Consider the following 15,217-nt stretch of genomic DNA (forward strand, 5'->3'; position numbering starts at 1 on the left):
TTATTTCCTTAAATCTTGTGCCAGAACCAACCCAGACACCCATAAAAGTGGGAGATACAGAAGTGCTCTTTCCATGCCCTACTCAAAGTGTTCTGGCTCAGGCCCTTTCCAGAGAAGAAAAGAGAAGAGAAGAGAAAAGAGAAGAGAAGGGAAAAAAACAAAAGAAAGGCATTTAATTTCAAATTCTAAAAATACGTAAAAAATAGTTCTAGCCATCATACTTCTTTGCCTATCATGACACAACTGGAAGACAAGCTGTAAATACTTGTCTTCAGTGTCAAGGGTAGAAAGTGTCACACCCAGCAGCTTCATGGGACTTCTAAATCAGCTGGTAGCCTTCATCACTCATACCGGTTTTCTAAAAAGCACTTGGGGATATGCCGACAAGGCTCAGCACTGTGCAGAATATTAAATCTCTTTCCTGCAATACACCGGTGGCTCAAGTTCATCTCTTACTGTGCCACGTGCACAGCTGTGCTGGAAAAGGAAGCTATTAAATATATTAAAAAAACTAGAAATATTACCAATAAAGATATCTCACCAAATATGTGGTCTTCATTTATCCACAAAGAAAATGGGATTTAATAACATATGAAAATCACTTCGCATGCAATAACATCACAAGCGCCGTTGATAACATTTAAAAGCATTTTCCCCTTGGAAGTTCTAATCAATTTTATATAGTGGCCAACAGAGAATTTCTGTAGGGAGAGAGTGTTGCTTATGGTCAAATTTACTGTAATGCAGATGCTGCCAAAGATGAAATGTAAACTGAGAAGGAACTTTAAAAGCTTAGTTCATTCCCTGAATTTCTGGATTCACAGTTGGGCCTACTTTCGCTCAGAAAATCTATTATCGGAGAGAAGGCCTGAAATACGTCATTCGGTAACATAAAAAGTGCCAACAATGCAGCATAAAATTTCAAGTTATAATACACTTAGAAGTTTATATTTGAAGCACTTTAAATATTATAGAGTAAGTGGCATCCAGAGTTGGTGATGTGAAACAAATTTGGTGATTATCCATTTTTCAGTTTAAATTTGATGAAGAACTCCTCGGAGGGAACTGAATACCACTTTGCAGATATCATACGGTCATCAACATCACTGATACTCAACTTTACATTTTTTAAGCCCTTTCTCTTTTTCTTAGAATATTGTTATCTCTTGATTAGTTTAAATGTTTACCATTTTTCCTCGTGCATTCCTAGTACTTCTCTCTCTCCCCTTTTGCCCTTCACACATTAAATCTTACATATAGTTCTGATTTAAAAACATTTTTTTAGTAAAAATAAAAACTCCAACCTAGAAAAGCCTGCAGGAAGATGTGTATACTTCAACACGGAATACATACCTAAGTACTAAATACTAAGACACGGTTGTTCTAAAATATAAGAAGTTAACACGAACCTCAAGAAAGTTATGCTTGTACAAAGCTTTTAAAAGGGCAAATAAATTTCAGTTATGACTGAAACACCAAAGCTCTTTTGGAAACTTTCAGTCCTCTTATAAATTCAACCTATATTTTTTTCCTCATTCATTCCATTAACCTTAAGGGTCTCTGATATCAGAATAATTCTATCAGAAAAAGAATCCAGTGTTGATTTATATTATCCTTTTTAAAATGAGACCATTTCTATCCTAAGCTTGCAAGTCACAGGTAAAAGGTCATGTTTTCATTGAAGATGTCCTCAAATCACTTCACCAGAAGAACTGAATCGTTGCCTCCAATCTGAGAGCATTTCACAGGCTCTAACCATGCTGACTGATTCCGGAGTAACACACTACCTCCAGTACATTGTGTTTTCAAAGAAAAATGTTAGCGTGTATTGAAGGTTGAGACTGTTTGTACATACTTTTAATTTTTTCTTTTAACAGCTTTAGACTCCACCAAGACGTACCGACCTTTAAGATGGTGGAGCTAAAATAAAGGCCAAGTGTGTTTCTAAAGCTGAAAGGGAATAGTGAGCTCTAAATTTGGTAAATTTTCTTCTGACAGCCTCAGAGCTCGATATGTGACCTTATATTGGAAGATTTCATTTTCTGATGTACAATTTCCTGGCAAACTGTAACGTTTAATGATTATAACAATTTACACATACTTTAAGTTTTACTTGGTCAATAGGAGGTGATCCAGTCCTCCTATGAGTAGTGAAACAACGTAATTTACTTAAAATTCAATGCAAAATATTCAATGATTTAAGATGTTAACCTTACACAAAAATGAGAGAGGAACCGATCATTAACGACTCCATTTAAAAAAATACTGCTTCACAAGGGCTATTTTTACTTCAGATTTGTGCAAATGCGGTGCCTAAAACTAGGTCATATTTCAGTCCAAAAACCCACGCCCCAGTTATACAAATAATTTCCAAGAACAGAAAATCCATAAAGAAGATATAGTTAATCTCCCCCCGAATTCAAAATAAATTATATAACTTACTCTGTTTTCCTTCTTTGTTTGTCCTCAAAGATGTCATTGAGATTGATTGCCACCTGCCCTAAAAACTTATCCAGACCCACCAGGGACCTGTGCATAACTATAAGGAAAAGAATGTATTTCTCTGGATTCCCCTGCATTAGCAATCCAGGTAGCTCAAAAGAGGCCTCTTCCTTCCAGACCGGCTCAAGGGTTTTCTCAGCTACAGAGGTGGAGTACTTTTCCTTGCCCAGCTGAATTATAGTGTATGTGTCATTGGTGCCACTTTTGCCTTTGGGCTTAAGATCTTTGGCTTGGAGCACTGTGACCTGCACGTGGGTAGGAAACCACTTTTGGGCTTGCTCGGACAGCATCATTCTGTCCTTCTCTGCACCGGGCTCTAAAGCGCAGGCAGTGCCCCTCCCGGAGGGAGAGCCTAATTCCTTAATCACTGCATCCTAAGGACACTTAACGGCGATGGGCAAACTCACGGCTGCCCAACTTCCCCCGGGTTCACTGTCAAGCGCCCGGCCGGGGCAGCCCGGGGGCACGGCTGCTCTGGGGGTGCCCTTGCCGCCGCACAAGCGCAGGGGCCCACCATCCCCTGGCCGCGCGGCCCAGGCCTCCGCGCGGACCCCCGCGCTTGGCGTCCGCACCTTCACGCGCCGCCGGCCGCGGGGACTGGCCCTGGGCGGCGGCGGGCGGCTCCCGGGCCTGCGGGCAGGAGAGGCCTGGCCGCCAGGGCCCCGCGGAAGGCTGCGGGGGTGGGAGGGCGCCCCCCGCCCGGCGGACTAGAGCTCGCCCGCCCCAGCTCGCGGCCCCCAGCCCCCCGCCTGCCTCCGCGCGGCCGGGCCGCCCCCGCCGCCTCCGCACCTCCCGCCCGCCCGCGCAGGCCGGCGGGCCCGGCCCGGCTCCTCCTTCCGACCCCGGTAATACGAACCGCCGGCGGCTCGCGCGGCCTGGCTCCCTCTCGCAAACCTCTCCCTTTCCCTCCTCCTCCTCCTCCCCCCTCCCCCTCGCCTCGGCTCCTCCTCTCGGGCGGGGGCGGGGGCGGGTCGCCTGGCCGTGGAGCGGGACGGGGGACGGGGGACGCGGCCGCCCCGGCGCCGGCGGGCCGAGGGCTGCAGGGCGGCGGGCACGGGGCTCGGCCTCGCCGGGCCGGCAGCTCCTAACACCCGGCGGGCGGCGGCGGCGGCGGCACTTCCGGGTTGGCCTTCTCCATGTTGATCTCGGGAACGCGACGGGGCGGGGCTGGGCGGGGCCGCGGGGTCAAGGGTCAGCGCCTCCCTGGTTGCCGTGGCGACCGGGGGCGCGCGGCGCGGGCTCCATGCTCATCGCTGAGTGCTCCTGCTGGGTTTCGAGCCCGCTCCTGCGGCCTGGCGAGGCGCTGGGGACGTGGGCACCTGCACGGGGCGCCAGGGGGGCTCTGGGGAAGCGAGGGAGCGCTCCTGAAAGGTGACAAGCAAAGCCCGGGCCTCCCCGATCTAGAAGGAGATCCAGTTTTACAATTTGGAAACTGGGTTTTGGGTGTACCCTGATGTACCCAGGCACCTAGCACCTAGCAGATGTTAGATAAATGGTGGTGGGATGCATGGGCCCTATGCATTGACCGAAAACACACTTTTCCCCGACCCCTTATCCACTCTTCCCAAATTCACTGGAAAGATATTTCCCACCCTCCACCTCAATGGAAGAAGGGAGGGAAGCCGATAAAAGCTTCCAGAACCAGGACAGGAATTAATGAAGATCGCGAGTGACGCTGGACTGGAGTCAAAGACCTGGTTTTACCCCCACGGCTGCTACCATCACCCTGTGTGACCTTGGACAAGTCATTTCCCCTCCCTGAGCCCCTGTTTTTTCAAGGGTGAGAAGACTGTCTAAGGCCCCTGGCGACTGTGTGGGTCAGTGTCAAAAGGACACCTTTCCGGGCTCAGTCTGGTAGACTATCCTACTTGGGAAGCGAAACCCAGAGACGATTCTCCTTCACCAAGGGCGATAGACTATCGCTTTACCTGCGCCTTAGGGCAAGACCGAAGCACTTGCTTCCAGTGCTGCTGGCATGGAAAGAGTTTTTCTGGGGGGTTTTTGGTTTGTTTGTTTCTTTTGTTTGTTTGTTTTGGGGGGAAGAAAATGGAGATCTGGTAGTGCTGAGCTTTTTGTGGACTAGCCTGATCTAGTGGGGAAAGGATGGGTAATGGCTGATGAGCCTGGAGCCTTCCTTGATGCTCTGCCGGAAATTCACTATAGCGCCTGTGATGGGCCCTTAGCATCCTGAGGCAAGGAACTGAGATGCTGGGAGCCTCCATCTCTTTGTCCATAAATTGTAGATAAAGTGGCTGTTGGATTGTAGATAGATAGCTTTTGATTTGATTTGATTTGATTTGATCACAAATAAAATAGTCTGGAGGAGTATTCTGAGATAATGTACGTTTCCTGGTGTAGTGTGGCATCCAGTCTCCTTTTGCCCCTCTATTTCTCCATTACAAGAGACATTCATATGCTACCTTTATTGTATTTCTTTCTGTTCATGGTTTCCCTTCCCAAGGAAATTCGAAATTCTTTGGATCATTACTTCACGGTGGCTAACATTCAGTTCACACTCCATCTATTGAATGACTCAATGCCTTTTCTCCCTTTATAGGACTAATTTTGAAACCGAAACAATATGATAGATGTGCATATCCTTTTGCAACTTAAAATGGCTGTAAAATGGGGCGCCTGGGTGGCTCAGTCAGTTAAGCTTCTGGCTCTTGATGTTGGCTGAAGTCATGATCTGATGGTTTGTGAGATCAAGCCCCTGGGACTGACAGCAAGGAGCCTGCTCTGGGATTCTCTCTCTCTCTCTCTCTCTCTCTTTCTCTCTCTCTCACACACACACACACACACACACTCCTCTCCTTGCCCCTCCACTCCCCACACGTGTTCTCTCTCTCTCTCTCTCTCAGTAAATACACTTAAAAAAATAAAATAAAATAGCTGTAAAAGTAAGGTATTGTGTTTACTATTTTTAGGCAAGGTTTACAACTTTTCCATTTGAGGACATTATGTTATCCATGTTCCTTAATGTCCCGTGTTTACAGGATACTAGCTGTAGCACTTAAGACTAACGAAAGAAGTCTTTTCATTAAACATTTTTTGAATGGAGGTATGTGAAAGCCTAATATATTTGTATCACCAGAGCAGCCATTGAGAAATTTAAGGACAACACCACAGACCTCAAAGACTACCCAGATTGTAGCACATTCTTTCAGGGACCCACTGACACTTGCTAGTGTCTATAGATTTCTTCTCATTTACTGGAAACTCCCAGTTCTTTAGTGCTGCTTACACACAGTGGCTGGCGTGAGTTCTGCATGAAGTAGGCACTCCAAAAAGAGACACTGGATTGATTTACCATCAAAATATTCAGGGACATAAACTATAGATGAATCTCGAATAATCCTGAGCTAGACACAATCTAGAAAGAAAAGACCTGGTTGTAGGTCATTCTAAAGAAAGCATGCTATAAAAATGTGTTTTTCTTGGGGAGCCTGGGTGGCTTAGTCGGTTAAGCATCCGACTTTAGCTTAGGTCATGATCTCGCGGTTCGTGGGTACGAGCCCCGCGTAGGGCTCTGTGCTGACTGCCAGCTCAGAGCCTGGAGCCTGTTTCAGTCTGTGACTCCCTCTCTCTCTGACCCTCCCCTGCTCACTCTGTCTCTCTCTCTCTCCTAGAAATAAATAAAACATTAAAAAAAAAAAAAAAAGATAGAGAACTTGTCCCTCTCCTCCCAGGACCTTATTAAAAAAAAAAAATGTGTTTTTCTTTATTTTGTTTAATGTTTGCTATTATTGAGATGGAGAGAAACATAGCATGAGCCGGGGAGGGACAGAGAGAGAGAGAGGGAGACACAGAATCGGAAGCAGGCTCCAGGCTCTGAGTTCTCAGCACAGAGCCCGCCGCCGGGTCCGAAGTCTGACGCTCAACCGACTGAGCCCCCCCAGGCGTCCCTGTGGTTTTTTTGTAAAAGTGGGACTTTTCCATCTCTGAGATACAGTGTATGAAAAGGCCATGTATGAAAAATAAAATCACCATCATACTGCAAATATAGCATCTGGATCCCAGAGTGGGCAGCTGTCCACTTTAAAGGAAAATATTCCTAGGGATTTTTAAAGAGTACACTGAATAGTCAATGGTAGAATTTCCACCAAGATCTCCAGGGAGAAGTAATTTGACACTTGAAACTTTCAAAAACAAGATAAACATAAAAACAAGTTTAAGTTCAGAATTTTTTTTATAAATTTGCATTTTTAGAAGTCTTCATGTCTCTATTAAAGGTTACAATTAAATAAACAATAGACAATTAATTATAACAGTGGATGCGTGTTTCTAAAGAGCTTAAGTTGTTTGGTAAGCTTTATTAATGATTATCAACTTGTTTACATGTATCAATTCACTCATCTCTGAAATGTAGCCATCTCTAGGGTGGGAATTGCTAGCCGTAGTTCACAGCGTAGTTCACAGCGGTGCAACAACATACTGCAACACAATTCAAGGAATACTCTAAAGGCAAGAGCTACACACTAGAAGTACTAACATCTCTTCCTGTAACGCCTAAATGTCTTTTGAGTTTTCCCAAAACCTAGCTAGAGCCACACTTGTTTAGATTTACTATCTGGCAAGATTAGAAGTTATGACCTAATGTTTGTAAGCCAGAAGAAGAAAAATAGCATATTTTTTTGGTCCCAAGGAAGCAAATAAGCAATAGCAACAAAAATGAGCTAAAAAGAAGCCAGAATTACATTGTAAAAGCAAAGTGATTTCCTATAAGAAAGTGTTTTTCTTTTTCAATTGTTTATTAAGAGAGTAAAAACATGTCTTTTGGATCTAATATGTGGTTGGCTCCCAGTGGAAAATAATGACAGTTTATATAAGATCCGGGATCAAAGTGGTTCTGTGAAATGTTTATAGTCTTACAGTTTTAAAAATCCTTCTTACTAATTTGAAGATATACATGGGAGGTAATTTAAAAAGGGAGGAAGGTGGGGTGCCTGGGTGTTTCAGTTGGTTAAGCATCTGACTTCAGCTCAGGTCATGATCTCACTGTTCATGGGTTTTGAGCCCCTCACTGGGCTCTGTGCTGACAGCTCAGAGCCTGGAACCTGCTTTGGATTCTGTGTCTCCCTCTCTCTCTGCCCCTCCCCTGCTCGTGCTTTCTCTCTCTCTCTCTCTCTCTCTCAAATATAATAAAAACATTAAAAAATTTTTGTAAAAAAGGAAGAAAGATTACATACATAAGACAACATACCAGAGTTGAAGAGGGTCACTTTTTATTATCCTATGACTAATGATATGTGCAGAAATGTTTAGCATTGGGAAACCAAATACCAGGGCTTGGGAAAATAACACATCTTAAAATGCTGAAATTTCTCATTTTAAACAGTTACAATGCCAGTTGGAATGATTAAGAAAAATTGGATCAGAAAGTAAAGTCACTATTTATTCTCCAATAGTGGAAGATTTCACAGTTTAAAATATTTACTAAGTGCTACACCTTTAAGTAAAATCCCATAGGGAAACTTATTCCAAGCACTGTGAAAGATTCTTCCCTTTGGGCAGCAGCATCTCGAAAATTGCAGCTTGCAAATCTATTGCAGGACAATTACAATGCTCTTAGTGTTTTAATAACCCACTAGGTCTCTCCCATATACATTATGTAGCAGATGTTAATTATTTTCAGTTGGAGGGCATAAGGGCATAAGGGACATAAAGGCAGCAAGAAGCTTTCCCAAAGTATCATTACAATCTTCAGACTTCAGACACACACACACACACACACACACACACTTCAAATACATATATGACTCAAACATATATATAACTTATACATATAGCAAAACTTGAGAATCACGTTGACGATATATACATAGATTAATTTTCACATGACCAGGCAAAAAATAAGAGTATTTGGCAAGCTGATTTGAAATTATCATCACAATAAAATACTATTGGAGGGTGTTGATGATTGTTTTGTTCTCATCACCCAGTGATGGTTGATCTGTCTTCTGGGATTGGGCAGTATACGGACACAGCTTGTAGTGCACTGGAAGCAGTGTGGTGTGCAATGTAAAGAGCTCCAGTCAGCAACTTGGGTCTTAATCCCCAGTCTGCCTATTACTAGCTGCATATCTTTAGGGAAGTAATTTTCCTTCCTTGGACCTCTGTTTCTTCATCTGTAAAATAAGAGTCTATAATAGGAACCACTAAAGGATTCTGTAATACTTAATAATTCTAAGTAGTATGCCCACAACACAAAAAAGCAAATTGCATTTTAATTTTCTAATTGAATTCAGTCGATACACTAAAGTAGATTCCCTTTCTATGTAACCTATTAATAAAGGATCTTCTAATTCAGGAGAAAAAGTCTTCAAAATGTCCTGAGAGTTCTTTCTCCCAAATGAAAATGATCATCACAGAAAGGAAGTAAATATAACTTATTAGCAGACTCTGCATAAGGAAATTGACACTAACAGCTCCGGATTTAGAAGAAATTACATGTAAGTTTAAGTGGTTTTAGAAAGACTTAAACTTTTCACTAGTGGTAATAAACATTAAGTTCTATCAGTGTTCTTTGTAGCTTTTTCAAACTATGAAGACATGCTGACTGAGGAGGGCAAGAATTTATGGACCAGAATAGATATTTACACATCAGAAAGTTTTGTGTGGATGTCTTTTCATTTCCTCCTCATGCTATCATACTATTATGTTGTGCAATTTTTGTTCCCTAAACAAAATTTACCCATGTCAATGCACAGAGCGTGAATTCCTGTACTTTAGCTGTTATATGGTATTGGGCACGATGAATAAGTCTCATTTGCTCTTTGTCTTTCCAAAGGACGTTTAAATGTTTCCAGTTTTTTACTATCATAAACAATGCGGCAGAGATATCTGTATATGTTTCCTGTGCATGTGTACAGGGAATGCTTTTTCATAATCGTGCCTCTTTTTGACAACTAACAGTGAAATTATTATGAGTTTGTGAACAGTAGTGTGAAAAATCTAGGACATCAGATCTGTGTTCTAATCCTGGATCTATAACTAAGGAGTGTAATCCTGACAAGTCATAATCTTTCTGCGCGACTGAGTTTCTTTCCATCTTCAAAATTCTCAAAGTCACCTGTAAGTATTATATATATAAATATATATACACACATGTTACATATATTTTATATTAAGTATAGTGTATGTAATATATATTTATATTGTATATATTATGTATTATAATTTTATATACATTTATATTATAAAATGTATATTATCATATATAAATATATAGTATTTAGGTATAATATTGTGTATAATACATATTATATATTACATAGTAAATTTAACATACAATATATTTTGAAAATTATACATATATATGCTATATAATATCTGTTAATTCCTTATATATACTATTTATTATCTAATTAAACCATATATGCTACTAATATATATATGTGCAATTTATAGTATATTCTTTTAAGTTATATCATGTATCATATATATATATAGCATACTAACTTGTATATGATTTGTTTCTATATACTTATACATAAAATAAAATAAATTTACATGTATATAAAATTACTGAAGAGCAAAGATTATGGTTCTGGAAGAAAGTTTTGTGAAACTTAGATATTTATCTTCCAGTTTCAATGGTCTCATCATCATGAGCCTTTCTGAAATCTCCCAGAACATTGCAACTTATGTGGATTTATGTAGAGGTTAACAGACACTGGAAACTTTTGAATATTATTGAAAGTAATGTGTATCAAAGTTATGTAAACTTAGTATCTTTCTACTTTGTAAACATGTTAGCATTTTTTCATGTTCAGTTACAATCCAGGATGGAGAATTTCTTGACAAATAATAAGGAATTAGACTTATAATATTTCTGAAACTAATATATATGTTCATTTGGAGGACATCAAACTGGTGGGAAGCTGGCAAAAACATTTGGTGCTTGTATTTTTTTCCCCTACGTAAGATCTAGTAATCTCTCCCTGTATACTTATTTAATCTATGCTAGACAAAGCAAAGGGCTTTAAAAGTATTTGATGTGTGCACGTGTCTGTGTGTGTGATAGAAAACTTGACTGGGTGGAGCATTTTGAGGGATGGATCCAACTCTCCTTGTTCCGGAGTCAGATTTTATACCGTTTCTGCTACGCAATTTTCAACCATCCTGAACAATGTTTTAGTCTATCTGAATATCTGATAGTTTTGACTTGGCACTGGGTGCTTATCTTTTACCCAGTCTGGATTAGGTCACCTTCAGAGCATTTATAGGTTATGATAAAGAACAGGACTGTTATGAGACTGTATTATAATCACTTTCTAGTTATAGGAATCATTGATGATGCAAAATTAAGCATAGGACTTAGCTGGGCAATGTAGACCGAGAGGAAATACCTGCTTCCAGGAAGGTAAGTGGTATAACGAAAGGAATATTGACCTGAGCAAAGTCATTTGGTTCAAACAACTAATGGCTTGTATGACCTTGAGCAGCTTAAATTCTTCCTCAGTAAAACAGCAACTTGTAAATTTCTCCTCCCTCCCAACTTGGATCTCAGCTTACCTAGAATGTCTTCTCAGTAGACTCGCATCAATGAGCCATTGTGTTTTACTGTAGTTGTTTGTCAGGCTTACGCAGGAGGATAGGGTATTTACATTGTGTAACTTGTGTCTGTAACTGTACTCTTGTAAACTGAGGTCTTACAAATGATGAAATTAAAAAAAATTATTCCCATCCATGTATGAAGTGCATTATATGAAGGTGTCAACAGACCTCATGCAAGCAAAGTCTGGTGCATTAGGCACATTAGGAATCAAGGCCTGGCAACATGTTCAAAGACAAGATTTTCTCCAAAGTTCCCAGGATGCAGACACTCTTTCAGCTTCCCTTGAGTGGCTATCCCAGGATAGGTTTTGTCCCTTGAGCACTCACTACCAGTGTGACTTTGGGCAAATCACGTAAACTCTCTAAATGTAGGTTTGCAGACAAGCAAACCTAAATAGGTTTTTGGGAGGATTAAATGAAGGATCGGACACAATTCAGGGAGAGCCTGGTGCTTAGGAAGTGCTCAGAAGATGTTTGTTGCTGTGAGTTTGATCATCAACCCCACTTCTCTTTGCAACTGCTCTCCTTGTGTCTGAAGGCAGACTGGACAGCACGCTCATTCTGGGCTGCTCTTCACCATGTAATTAAGGATCCGGGTGTGCAGCAGGCGCCCTTCCAGCCCAGCAGGCAGTAGCCAGGGAATGGAGACCCTGAGTTACTTTTGTCATAAGCCAAACCCAACGTTATCAGACACATTTCCAAACAAAAATAGAAATGAATATTTCTACTCTCTTAGTAATATTTCAAACCTTCATTTGAAATATAATGATTTTTTTAAACTATCATTTTAACATCTTCCTAAGAATTACTGATTTCTGAGTTGCAGAAAAATGACTCCCTAAATCATCTAGCTTCCATCGCTACAAGTAGCTGAATTAGAAAATTAAGTAATAGATCAGATACCAGATACTATTTTAATATACTAGATTTTCACATTGAAATATGAATTTAAAAACACCAGTGTGACACCCCTTGGTACACCTAGCTGCAACCATTTAGCAACTAATCGGCGTTTTCTGACTCCCATGTACTCCTCTAATTTTAAGCATGATATCTATCTATTTTAATAAAAGTTGGGGCGGCTGGGTGGCTTAGTCGGTAAAGCGTCCGACTTTCACTTAAGTCATGATCTCGCGGTTCGTGGGTTCGAGCCCCGCATCGGGCTCTGTGCTGACTGCCAGCTCAGAGCCTGGAGCCTGTTTCAGTCTGTGACTCCCTCTCTCTCTGGCCCTCCCCTGCTCACACTGTCTCTCTCTCTCTCTCTCTCCTAGAAATAAATAAAACATTTAAAAATAAATAAATAAAAGCAATAGCTAACATTTGCTGATCGCTAACCTTATGCTAAAGTCTCTGACATCACAATCTCATTTAATTTCAAAGAGGTAGCACTAAAATCAATACAATACTACGATTGGCTTTTCCTATCCCATCACAAAGAATGAAGGGAGTTTGTGTGGTGGACTCTCTCGTCTTCATCTTCAGGCATTGTTCACATGTGAATGAGGCAGGAAACTTGGAAACCAAATCCTTCATACCCTTTGAACAACCCTTGTACTTCAATTGGCTTTAAGCGTTATCAAAATATCCTTGACACAATCCCAGAGCCTAGCACTGCTTTAGTGGAAAGCAAAAAGGCAATTGATTTATTTTGCAACTCAACAGCATCTTCTGTGAAGCAGCCCAGCCTGGACTGTGGTGTTGGGCACCCATAAACTGCAGAGGGATTGAAATGTATTAGTGCACGCACTGAGAAAAAAAATCACTTTTTACATCACCACGTTCTTCCACTTTCATAATCAAAAGACCAAATGCTAATACGTAGTCTCTTGTAGAAAAATACTGGGTTCTTAGGGCTCCTGGCTGGCTCAGATGGTTAAGCATCTGACTCTTGATTTTGGCTCAGGTCATGATCTCACAGTTTGTGGGATTGAGCCTCATGGAAGCACGGAGCTTGCTTGGGATTTGCTCTCTCTGCTCCTCTCTCTCAACTCTCAAAATAAACAAACATTAAAAAAAGAAGAAAATACTGGATTTTTATTCATTTGGGAGAACAAAACTCACACATTGTAACCTACCCATTATGTTTCTTGGACATTTGCTGGAGAGCAAAACACAACAATGTATGGAAAAGCATTTGGTTAAACTGAAGAATTTTACAAACGTAAGATTTTATCAATTTTTAGGCAAGTATCTATGAAATATATACCTCTTAGCATCCACACATTCTTCTGGAATCCACAGTTGCTTAAAATGATTGAGTTGAACAGATCTAAAAGCACGAAAACTCTGTGTTAAATACAATCAACTTTATAAGGGCGGTGAATAAAGAAGAATTAGATAGCTAAGTGGATAATTATATGTGAGGGACCCCTGGTTGACCACTTCGGAACAGATAGGTTATGTTGTATTGACAGGTTGAATTTAAACTTTACTGTGGAATGAAAAGCCTAGTGCCTTCTCGGAAAAACACACTTTCACAAGCTCATGTGGCTGCAAGGTTGATAATATGTTGATAATAAGTGGTGTGTTTTTCATTTCCGATAGTACCTGGTCCCCTGTGACCTTTCTCCCAAGTTTCAGGCAGGATTAGGCAGAGCCAGACTTTACTGCTGTTCCAGGGTCCATTTTCAGCTTTCTCATCTCATAGTAGCCAGTAGGGGAAGAGGTATAAAAACCAAAGCTTATGCAGTAAATGAATTTTGGAAGAATCCTGTTGAAGAAAGAGCGGCATCTGACAAAGATGTCACTGGTCAGGGGGAAGGAAAAAAAGACTGGGAGAGAAGATCAAGTTTATTGCACATTTTTAAATGCCTCCAAGACCTTTCCGTTTCCCCCTTGTAGGCATGGGACCTTGGCAAATTGTTGATAGAGCCTCCAGACCAATTTGAGCACCAAAGGCAGTCCTCAGTTGAATCTTGTTTCCTAGGAGGGTCCTTGAAAGTGAGCAAGGTCTGACAGCTCCCCCCTCCCCCCGCTAACCCCAGTGCCTTGTACCATGCTGACCTGAAGCGACAACAGTGGCAGCAGATTAGCAGGGCAGAGATGCCCCAGGCAGAGAAGCCTGGAGGAAACCGCATGAGCTCCCTGTCATCAGGGAGCATCTGGTTATCAGAAGCACCAGATAACCTCTGAGAATTTTGTCTTCCCCACAAAGTTGTGAAAATGACTAAGAAACCACTCGTAGACCTAAATGATTGTCCAAGTCAAGAGATCTGGCAGATATGGATGGAGTATAAGGATCAAGGACCAGGGCCCCACCATGACAGGACATGTCTGTACGCAAGGACAGGCTAGTGAGAATAGACTGGACAGACATTGACTCATCTGGGCTCCTCCCCTGGGGCCTCCACTTCAATTTAGCCCTTCGAATTTCAGATCTGTCCTGGGGAGAAGGATAGGGAGGTAGAGATTCTTACCTTACTGAGCATGAAACCTGAAATGACTGAATATATCCAGTTAGGATATTTTCTGGATGAATTTTGACAGGAGCGGAAATGGGAGAATCCAAATAGAGATGAAGATGAATGACAGGGAAAGGGAGTTACACATCTTGCGTGTTACCCAAGTTCGTGCCCTGAAATGCTACACTTGCTAGAAGGGATGCTACATTGTAAGAAAAGTGGGGAAACTGCCAGAACCCGTGGGTTTGAGAGGCCCCTCCATGATGTTACGAGATGGTGTTGGATCTTTTCTGTCAGCTTATGGGTGTGCAGTAGGGCTAACTGTTCAAATGTATGAACATAGGTAAAACATATACAAATGTATTAACCTGAAGTGAAGCCTCTAATGAACTTGGCCTTAAAAACCACCTGCAGGTGGACTGGACGACCTCTCAACAGCATACAGAGATATAGGGCCATGGTTGAACCCAACTGCCACTGAAATTGATATTGTGGTGTAGCTTCTCTCACAACTAATGCAAATTTTGGGCTCATTCATGGAAAAATAGTCCGTGAAGTCACCCCAATACTCTCCTTCCTTCTCCTCTCCTGTTACAGCGATTGCCTATCTGTGTTTTCATCTGAGGACAGTTCCTCAGCACAGAGTAATGGGTCTCATCTCCTCATGTGTTCTCAGTATTTTGCGTCTGCCATTATCCCTTCTCCCTCCTCATCCTCAATTGTTTTCTTCTCTGCTGGCTGACATCTCATCCACA

At 41.7% G+C, this 15,217-nt stretch overlaps 1 protein-coding gene across 2 annotated transcripts in view; it reads right to left on the bottom strand.

The window, feature by feature from the left end:
- The window catches only part of RAB11FIP2 (RAB11 family interacting protein 2), a 39,789-nt gene extending 36,725 nt beyond the window's left edge, over nucleotides 1-3,064 (bottom strand). For both annotated transcript variants that reach the window (XR_005529332.1, XM_039237372.1), the window contains exon 1: nucleotides 2,443-3,064. Coding sequence is in view for 1 of the 2 variants with exons in the window: in XM_039237372.1 (XP_039093303.1) it covers nucleotides 2,443-2,795 (353 nt within the window). In the remaining variant the exon portion in view is untranslated. The remainder of the gene's footprint in view (nucleotides 1-2,442) is intronic.
- Nucleotides 3,065-15,217: the final 12,153 nt, after the last annotated feature.

This window comes from Hyaena hyaena, unplaced genomic scaffold (assembly GCF_003009895.1).
Source record: "Hyaena hyaena isolate Hyena2069 unplaced genomic scaffold, ASM300989v1 scaffold_124, whole genome shotgun sequence".
NCBI lineage: Eukaryota > Metazoa > Chordata > Mammalia > Carnivora > Hyaenidae > Hyaena > Hyaena hyaena.